Here is a 9,872-nt window from a genome sequence, read left to right as displayed (position 1 = left end):
GGGGTGGCTCTGAAAAGAGCCTTTGGGGCCTGGTCCCGCAGGGCCTCACTTGGAGCTGGTGTACTTGGTGACGGCCTTGGTGCCCTCGGACACGGCGTGCTTGGCCAGCTCGCCGGGCAGCAGCAGGCGCACGGCCGTCTGGATCTCCCGCGACGTGATGGTCGAGCGCTTGTTGTAGTGCGCCAGGCGGGACGCCTCGCCGGCGATGCGCTCGAAGATGTCGTTGACGAAGGAGTTCATGATGCCCATGGCCTTGGACGAGATGCCCGTGTCGGGGTGCACCTGCTTGAGCACCTTGTACACGTAGATGGAGTAGCTCTCCTTGCGGCTGCGCTTGCGCTTCTTGCCGTCCTTCTTCTGCGCCTTGGTCACGGCCTTCTTGGAGCCCTTCTTGGGCGCCGGGGCGGACTTGGCGGGCTCGGGCATGGCGGGGGCCGCGCGGGCAGCGGGCGGGCAGCGGGCGGGCAGCGGGCGGGCAGCGGGCGGGAGGCGGACGCGAGCGCAGCACAGGACCGAGGCCGCCCGCCGGGCTCGCGACTTACGGCGGCCGCGCGCCGCGATTGGCCGGTTCCCCGCAGCCCGCGCGAGGGGCGGGGTTATGCAAAGGAGCGGCTCGCGGCCGCACCGCCCCATTGGTCGCCGGGCCCGGGCTCAGCGGGCCAATCGCGGCGCTCGGCGGCCGGGCGCGCTCCTGCCTATAAAAGGGCGAAGCGGCGGCGGCCCGCGAGCGGCGAGCGGGGTCGGGGCCATGTCGGGCCGCGGCAAGCAGGGCGGCAAGGCGCGCGCCAAGGCCAAGTCGCGCTCGTCGCGCGCGGGGCTGCAGTTCCCCGTGGGCCGCGTGCACCGGCTGCTGCGCAAGGGCAACTACGCGGAGCGCGTGGGCGCCGGCGCGCCCGTCTACCTGGCGGCCGTGCTCGAGTACCTGACGGCCGAGATCCTGGAGCTGGCGGGCAACGCGGCGCGCGACAACAAGAAGACGCGCATCATCCCGCGCCACCTGCAGCTGGCCATCCGCAACGACGAGGAGCTCAACAAGCTGCTGGGCAAGGTCACCATCGCGCAGGGCGGCGTGCTGCCCAACATCCAGGCCGTGCTGCTGCCCAAGAAGACCGAGAGCCACCACAAGGCCAAGGGCAAGTGAGGCCGCGCGCGCCGCGCGCCAGCCCGCCCGCCCCCAAAGGCTCTTTTCAGAGCCACCCACGGTGCCAGGGAAGGAGCTGTCCGCTCGGGTCGGGTCCGGGGGCGGGTGGGGAAAGGCCAGTCCCAGGGACCTCGCGGGGCGGGTGGGGAGGGGTGTCTGCTGCAGACGCCCGCGGCCAGTCTTTGGACAAAGTGGACAAACTCCGGGACCCGGGACTCGGCCCGCTCGGTGGCTCCCCAGGTCTCCGGGGAAGTTGGTCCCGAGGGGTCGTTCTGCTGGGCGAGCCCGCAGCTCCCGGTCGCAGCGTGGAGCGCCGGGGGCGGGGCGTGGCGGGGCCCGAGCGGGTTCCGCGGGTTCGGCCCCTGGTCCAGGCTGCCAACAGCCAGAGCGCCTTAGCAGCGGGCGCGGGGTCCGCACCGGCTTCCGAGATCGGGGTCGCGGCGGCCCATTCGCGCCCCCTCGCCGGGGACTCCGGCACGCCCCGCCGGGCAGAGACGTCCGGGTGGTCGGGGGGCGGGGCAGGGAGGCAGGAGGGAGAGGAAGAGAGACAGAGGCGGGAGGGCGCGCCGCGGGGAGGCGGGTCCGGCGCGTCGGGCGCGGCCAACCGGTGCCCGCGGGCGCGTGACGTCAGGGCCAATGGGCGGCCAGCGCGGGCCCTTCGCTCGCCGCCCGGCTGCCCAATGGGGCGGAGGGCGCCCCTATAAAGCGAGGCGCGGCCGCCCGGGCCTCCCCCTCGCGCCCTCGCCATGGCCCGCACCAAGCAGACCGCGCGCAAGTCCACCGGCGGCAAGGCGCCGCGCAAGCAGCTGGCCACCAAGGCGGCCCGCAAGAGCGCGCCGGCCACGGGCGGCGTCAAGAAGCCGCACCGCTACCGGCCGGGCACCGTGGCGCTGCGCGAGATCCGCCGCTACCAGAAGTCCACGGAGCTGCTGATCCGCAAGCTGCCGTTCCAGCGGCTGGTGCGCGAGATCGCGCAGGACTTCAAGACCGACCTGCGCTTCCAGAGCTCGGCCGTGATGGCGCTGCAGGAGGCCAGCGAGGCCTACCTGGTGGGGCTCTTCGAGGACACCAACCTGTGCGCCATCCACGCCAAGCGCGTCACCATCATGCCCAAGGACATCCAGCTGGCGCGCCGCATCCGCGGGGAGCGGGCCTGAGCGCGCGCGCGCCTCGGCCGCCGCCCCGATCTTCATCGCGGCGCCGCACCCAAAGGCTCTTTTCAGAGCCACCCACCGGTGCACCCGGAGGAGCTGTGCCGCTGGTCCCCGCGCCGGTTCTGATGGGATGGGCGGGTCGCTGGGTCGACGGGCAGCTGCGTCAGGGATGAGGCTGGGTGGCGCGCCTTCCCGTCCCCTCCGCTGCCCTCCAGCACAGCGCCGGGAAGGAGCCGGTGTTCGCGGCTGGCGCTGCCTCGGGGCTGTCTCCGCCCGCGGCAGGGAGGGCGGGCTCCGGAGCGGGCGAGCCGAGCTATGCCAAGATTTTGGGGTACTCAGCTGCAGGGTAGACGCAGCTCCAGGGCTCAGCCTCGCGTGTTCCGGGGACGGCGCGGGTTTCCGCTCGCTCCCCTGGTGGTTCCGGGGGCCCGCCCTGCACCCGTGGCAGTGCCTGGCTCTCGGGGACGCCAGTGCCCACGTGGTCCCCGGAGCGGGAGGTCGCGATCTGGGGCCCCAGCGGACGTTTCCCCGCTCGCGACGCAGGGTCTGTTCCCGGAGAAGTAAGTGATGGCTTAGGCGGCTAGTTGCAAGGGCGGGAGTGTCCCCTCCTGACCTTCACCCTCCAGGACGGGCTGACCACTTGTTTCAGACCGTGGCTTCGAGCGGGGGCGGGGAGGGGGCGCTTCGCTCTCCCAGGCGTCAGGGCCCAGGCCCCAAGTCTCTTGGTCTCGGCGGACCCCGAGGACAATGAGCGCTCCAGCCGGCGGGGCAGGTCGCCCCGGGAAGCGCGTCCAGCGGCCCGCCAGGCCCCCGCTGCAGCCCTTCCCGCCCGGTCCACGCGGAACCTGGACTTCCCTGAGCATCCCGTCCCGTCCGGCGAGCAAGGATGCTACTCGCGGGGCGTCATGGAAACCGGTGCCCCCGCGCGCAGAGAAAAGCCACATGGGAGAGCATGGTCCGTGTGTGGTGGAGGGGGAACGGCGCAGCGAGCACCCCGAGGTTCCGTGACACCCTTCTTGGAGAGACACTTGGGGACGAGTCTCCACCCTGCCAGGCGCTCCCAAACGGGAGCCTTATGCAGGCAGACGCCCGAGTGCCCAGCGCTGGAAAGACCTGGCCGCTAGGTGCTTCACGGAGGGCCTTGACGGTCCCCAGCCGACCTGGGGGAGAGGGGGGGCGGGAGAGTCCCCTCATATGGGAGCTCCTTCGGCCAAGTGTCGCCGGTGGGCAGGACCGAGGGTCCCGGGCCGGACGTCTGCCGCTCAGTCAGGGGAGGTCGCGGGGAGCGCGCTGCCCACAGCCGCCCCCAGCGCCCGACCAGGGCAGCCCGCGACTCGGCTCTTGCGGGACCCGCGGTGGCCCGGGAAGGGCCTTCGGGGGGAGCCACGTCCGCGGAGCCGCGGCTCGGCCCCGAGGCCGTAGAGGGCGCGGCCCTGGCGCTCGAGCCCGTACGCCGCGGCCGTGGCCGTGGCCGTGTCCGGCTTGCGCTTGGGTGCTCCGGGCAGGTGCCGCCGTCGCGAGTCACGACCTCCAGGAGCACCTTGAGCACCCGCGGGTGTCCTCGCAGACGAGCCCCGAGAGGCGCTTCCCGCCTGATGCCCTGGCGGTGGCCCGGCCACCCACCCCTGGCGGTGCCGCTGGGCGCCGCCCTTGCCCAGCCCCTTCCCGCCCTTGCCCGGGCGACGAACGCCTGCCCCTGCCCCCGCGGCCGCGCGCACGGACCGGAGTGAGAACCGCGGCGCGTCCGCCCCGCGCGCGGGAAACGCCCGCCCGGCCCCGCCCGCCGGGTCCGACTCTTCCGGGACTGGCCGCGGCCGCCCCCGCCGCCCCCCGCCCGCCGGACTGGCCACGCCCGGGCCGCCCCTCTGCCTTGCGCTTGGCGGGGAGGGGGCGGCCTGGTGGCGGAAACCAGGAACCGGGGTGCAGTCCCGCCCCGAGGACCCCGATCCTCGGGCGACCGAGCACCCGGGGTCATCGGGGCAGCCCCACGGGCTCTGCGTGTGTCTTCGTCTTGGGGGAGGAGGGGGGACGTGGCGACGGCGACCCCGGCCCCCGAGGGCAGCCCGACGGGATGTGCGTGTGTCTGCGGGAGAGACGGGACAGCGACACTGGTCCCGCGCCCTGGCCGAGCCTTGTGCAGCCGGGGACCACCCTCCTCCCCCCCCCCCCCCCCCTCCGTCCAGTGCTGTCCTCTAGGGTGTGAGCAGAAAACCGCTGACCGTGCTCTGTCTGGAGTGCTCCGCGGCCACCCAACGCAGCAGGCCCTTAACATAAGAAAATGATAAACGTCCCAGCAGACCTGTAATCTAACTGCCCCGCACCCCCCCAGCCCCCCCATCTTGCTCCTTCACTGCAGGGGAATGCGATCTTGCAATGGGTTCTGGCCCCTCACGTTCAGCGGGATTCTCATGGCTAGGAAATGAAAGTCGTTTCTTTCTGCTCTCTGTTGAGTCATCCTAGTTATCAGACGAGTCGAGGAGGTGAGAGAACCTTGAAAGGGAGAAGGCTTTCCCACCTGCATGCTGGGTTTATCCTGCAGAAGTAACTCTGCGCTCCTGCTGCTGTGAGGCAATGAAAAATTTTCTTCTAATGTTTTGGGAGTTCTTTCCAGAAACAGTAAGAGTTTTCAGGGGCTGGTGAGAGTACGGGGGTTGAAGTGCTTGCTTTGCATGCAGCTGAGCCTAGTTCGAACCCCTGCACCGCATAAGGTCTCCTGAGCACTGCCAAAAATGATCCCTGAGCACTGAATCAACTGTGGTCCAACAGTGCAACCGCCAAAGATCAATCAGTCAATCAATCAATCAGAATCCGAATGCTACAGTTCTGACATGTGGATTATTGTTAGCGCATACGGTCTGCACTCTTCTCCCCAGGTACAAAAAAAGTGACTGAACACCGAGAAAGAAAATGAAGATATGCGATTCTTAAGTTTCACCTTCAGAAAGTAGCAGGAGAACAAAATCAGGCTTAGATCAACTATGAGGTGATGTAGGTGGGGAGGGGAAATTTCCCCTACCCCTGAGTCACTCACTCTTGGCAGGGCCAGCATTGAAACAACGTCAGACAGATTAAGAGGAGAATAGAATGATCGTCATTTCATGCATTGGTGATCTACTGGCAGGCAGAGATGAATGTCGCCGGACCCAATAAGGAAGGGTATGGCTTCTTCTTAGCTAAGGAGTGAGTGAGGTAGGGGCCATGCGCTTTGTGGAGGGAAGAGAGAGATCACACAATTTCAAGTGGGAGACTCATGTGAAGGAGGAAGCATTGCTCCCTCCATCCCTCAGCGATAGGCTGTCCTAGCCAGAGTGTATCTGGTGAAAATCACAGTGCTGGGCTCACTGCCCATTTTCAGTTGTCAGTGCTTCAAGAGTGGTCTTTTAAAAATGGGGCCAGAGCAACAGTACGGAGAGTGGGTGCTTGCCTGCATATGGCTAGGCCGGGTGTGATCCCCTGAGTAGAGAGCCGGGAGCAGGCCCTGAACAGCCTAAATCCAACAAGAGCAACAACAAAAAAGTAAAATAAGAGAATTTCCTGGTGTCTGCATTGACCCTACCTTGAAAGTATCCGTGTGCCAAAGTGACATGTCTTGGGAAAGTCTATTCTGGAGTGTATTTTTTAGGGGAAAAAAATTACATACGTCTTATTAATTCTTCTAAAACCCACCCTTAGGATCCAGGGAGATAGTTCAGCGGATAAGGGCTTTGCCTTGCATGGGGCCGAGGTTTTATCCCCCGTGTGACCCCTGAGCACAGAGATCGGAGTCGCGCTACTGAGTAGCCTCCAACAAGATTAAAACAACAAGATTAAATTAAAAATTAATGAAACCTGTCTTCAAACCCCTCCACACTTTCTCTTTTTTAACTCTTGTTTCGGGCACTGTGGTTTAGTGTTCGTAGGATTTCGTACACGAACTCTTCTGTTTCTTTCTATCCCATATTCCATCGTCTCTTTATCCAGTCATCTGTTCTTGGTCATGTGGGTTGCTGGTCACATGGGATTTCGGCTATTGTGAATAGTGGTACAATAAACATAGAAAAGCAGATGCTTCTTCTGAGGTTGTATTTTTGTTTGTCTGCTTTTCTTTTGGGGTCACACCCAGTGCCACTCAGGGGTTACTCCTGGCTCTGCACTCAGAAATTATTCCTGGCGGCTTGGGGGACCCTGTGGGATGCCGAGGATTGAATTCAGGTCGGCCGCATGCAAGGCAAATGCCCTCCCCACTGTACTATCGCTCCAGCTGGCCCCATTAGTTTTGAGGGTTTTGGACCAGTGTCCAGGTTGTTTCCTACTTTGGACAAACTGGCAGGCTGCCGAATGTAGCCTGCCCACACGGCAGAGTCTGGTAAACTCCCCGTGGCCTACCCAATATGCCAAATACCAGTAACAATGATGGGTCTCATTCTCCTAACCCTGAAAGAGCCTTGAATATGGCACTTTTTAAAAAACTCTCAGGGCTAGGACGAAGGAGACGTTACTGGGGCCTGCTTGAGGCAATCGACGATCAACAGGATGGTCGTGATCGTGATCGTGAACTATTGCAATTAATGCTGCACTAAACACTGGCGGGGATATAATTTTTGGAGTTCAGTTTGTGTTCCTCAGATAGGCTCCCAGAAGTGGGACTCCTGGATCGCAGAGTCCTTCAATTTTTGATTCCTGAAGAACCTCCGTACTGATCTCAGACAAGGTTGAATCAGTTGCGCCTCTGCTAATAGTATGGGGAAGTCTCCTGGACAAAGCCTTTTGACTTGACGAGTCTTCCTTGTTCCTATTTTTTTCCAGTTTTCCCTTGACTCGGGGCTGAGCCTCCTGCTCTAAACATCTTGGGCAAGGAGAAAGAGAAGTCGTGTGGCATTGCCTTTCGCATGCAACGTTTTCGATGTGATATGTTTTATAGTTATGTTTCATATGTCATGGGTTTTTGTTTTTAAAGCCAAAGTAAGGGGGCTAATTTAAAACACAGACTGGGGAGGCAGAAGGAGCTGAGTGTTGAAAATAGGTGAAAGGAAATACCTGATAACTATTCAGTATCTATATTGTAAACCATAATGCCCAAAAGGAAAGAGAGGAGGTAGGGGAGAGGGTGAGACAGAGAGAGACAGAGACAGAGACAGAGACAGAGAGAAGAAAAGTGCCTGCCATAGGGGCAGGCAGGGGGAGGGGGGCAGGAGGGTAACTGGGGACATGGTTGGTGGTGGGAAATGTACACTGGTAAAGGGATGGGCGTTTCAAAATTAAAAATAAAATTAAAAGAATAAAATACAGTGTGTGTTTAAGTCTCAGACATCAAGGGCACCCAGGGTCCACGGGTTGGTCAGGTTACGTGCCACGTTCATTGTGAGAGATGAACCCTAACTGCTTTAGGCTTCATCAGTGAATTGCCCCTTTTCCTCCTCCCAGGGAAGCTCACAGTGCTCCTGTGAGCATCCCTAATCCCCCGAGTTTGTCTTGAACCTTTCCTTTGTGTTTTACACCTCATTGTCACAGTTCCCCAAGTCAATCTTGGTTACTAATAAGCCAAAACTTCCTGGTAATTCTGGGGTTTGTATTTGTAGTGAATTACTTGCTTTTCCTGTTTCCCCTACAGCCTTTTCACATTTTACTGTCGAGCAATGTTCTTTGCGTCAACACAGAAAGGCCTTAATGCTATGCTCCTAATATTTGGGAGTTGTTTGTCTCTGAAATATATCTACTCCTGGGCATAATTACTTGGTCATCATTACTTGACTCGGGCTTCAGTTGCTGTAGCTCCTAGCACCCCAAAAGGGAGGTCCCGCCGTGGGACTGGGATGGACCCGGGGCAAGTTCCAAAGCTATCCCGCATCGAAATGGGACATAAACCCATGATCTTGATGCAAGCTGTTACGACTTAAGGGACAGGACCCCCGCGGGGAAGGACAAGCTGAACTCACCTGAGGACTTAGTCTGGGACTTGTCGTATAAGTCTCACTTGCTCTCAGAGCCCAGAGAACATAGTTTTGGGATCTTTATCTGTTACTGTGTTTATCTGAATGACTGCAAGTATTTGTAAGAAGTAGACTTAATTGTTTGACTAACTCTTTGACTTAATTGATATATAGAAGGAAAAAGAAAAGCAGTATTCAATAATCCCTTGGAGACAGAGAGTCTCCTTGAGTTTATCTCTTGCAGAGAATTGCCTATGCTGGAATGTTTTCCCTTGTAAATCACAGTCATGCAGTCCTATACCTGTGACCCCTTCAGATGTTCTGTAATTATGCTAGCAGCTCTGCATTAATTGGCCATTTTTACCATCAGTCTGTGGTCCCTCTGTCTGTCTGCTGGGGAGGCCTGGGTTGGATGGGAGGCAGCTCCCGGCCACCGAATGAATGCATACGCGTCACTGCGCAGCACCCACACATTATTTTGTGAACTCAATTCACAATTCATCTTCTATTTTCTGGCCCTGAATGAAGTTGAGAAGCTCTGGAACTTGGGACATCTTTTCCGGTTCCCCATTCTGAGGTGAACTCATTCCCTCAACATCCTGCTCACTGAATAAAAATTCCCCATTTCTACCTTCCTTCTACCTTATACTGTACGGTGAAGGTTCTTGTAGGGGAGGAAAAGTTTCCTTAACTTTCTCAGGGTCTCTGACTGGCTCTGAGAACCAAAGTAACAAAGACATTCACGATCACGATCACGACCATCCTGTTGTTCGTCGATTGCCTCGAGCAGGCCCCAGTAACGTCTCCTTCGTCCTAGCCCTGAGATTTTTTAAAAAGTGCCATATTCAAGGCTCTTTCAGGGTTAGGAGAATGAGACCCATCATTGTTACTGGTATTTGGCATATTGGGTATGCCACGGGGAGTTTGCCAGACTCTGCCGTGTGGGCAGGTTACATTCGGTAGTCTGCCAGTTTGTCCAAGAATGAGATAATAAGATGTTGCGCGGCCGCGAATGCGGCTGTGTGCTTCCGGGAGCTGGATTTTATAGTTTCTGGGTCTTGGCCATTGATGGGATTACATGGCGCCAGGGCGTCAGTTGGTGGGTGTGACCCCTGCCTACTGGAATATGGAGGATCTTGGTGGAGGATGCTCAGCCCCGATCCGAGTAGGCTTGGAGATCTCGGCCCCGGGACCCGCGTGGCTTTGTTCCTCTGCCAGTACCTTCATGTGTGCGGAGAGTGGTCTCAGCATGGTGGTGGCTGGTCCTGGAGGTCTTCAGTTGCCGGAGCCCTGGTCGGGGTGGGGAGGGAAACTCAACCCGCTCCCCTCCAAGGGGCCCCGGCGAGGACAGCCAGGCGCAGGGGCAGGAGACTCTGCCAACAAAGACATTATGAGAAAAAAAAAAAAGCAAACACAGAGGGCTTGAGTGATAGCACAGAGGGTAGGGCGTTTGCCTTGCATGTGGCCGACCCGGGTTCGTTTCCCAGCATTCCATATGGTCCCCCGAGCACTGCCAGTAGTGATTCCTGAGTGCAGAGCCAGGAGTAACCCCTGTGCAATGCCTGGGTGTGACCCACAAAAAAAAAGCAAAAAAAAAAAAGTGAACACAGGCATTTACTATGAGATATACTGACATACATATTAAATAAGGCAATAAAGGCCTAAAAG

The 9,872-nt window shown here is 59.6% G+C and overlaps 3 protein-coding genes across 3 annotated transcripts; 2 read left to right on the top strand and 1 right to left on the bottom strand.

Moving 5' to 3' along the window:
- Positions 1-44: 44 nt before the first annotated feature.
- Positions 45-426, bottom strand: LOC130028400 (histone H2B type 2-E). Its single transcript, XM_056119199.1, has one exon. It carries the CDS (start codon positions 424-426, stop codon positions 46-48), a length of 381 nt encoding a protein of 126 aa, XP_055975174.1. The 3' UTR covers position 45.
- A 322-nt stretch (positions 427-748) lies between these two features.
- Positions 749-1,146, top strand: LOC130021960 (histone H2A type 1). The gene has a single exon (XM_056112724.1). It carries the CDS (start codon positions 749-751, stop codon positions 1,139-1,141), a length of 393 nt encoding a protein of 130 aa, XP_055968699.1. The 3' UTR covers positions 1,142-1,146.
- A 741-nt stretch (positions 1,147-1,887) lies between these two features.
- Positions 1,888-2,298, top strand: LOC130030478 (histone H3). Its single transcript, XM_056121820.1, has one exon. The coding sequence runs from the start codon at positions 1,888-1,890 to the stop codon at positions 2,296-2,298; it is 411 nt and encodes a 136-aa protein (XP_055977795.1).
- The last annotated feature ends 7,574 nt before the right edge of the window (positions 2,299-9,872 follow it).

This window comes from Sorex fumeus, unplaced genomic scaffold (assembly GCF_029834395.1).
Source record: "Sorex fumeus unplaced genomic scaffold, SorFum_2.1 ptg000001l, whole genome shotgun sequence".
Taxonomy (NCBI): Eukaryota; Metazoa; Chordata; class Mammalia; order Eulipotyphla; family Soricidae; genus Sorex; species Sorex fumeus.
The sequence above is the reverse complement of the archived record's forward strand: the minus strand, read 5'-3'. Positions and strand labels throughout refer to the sequence as shown.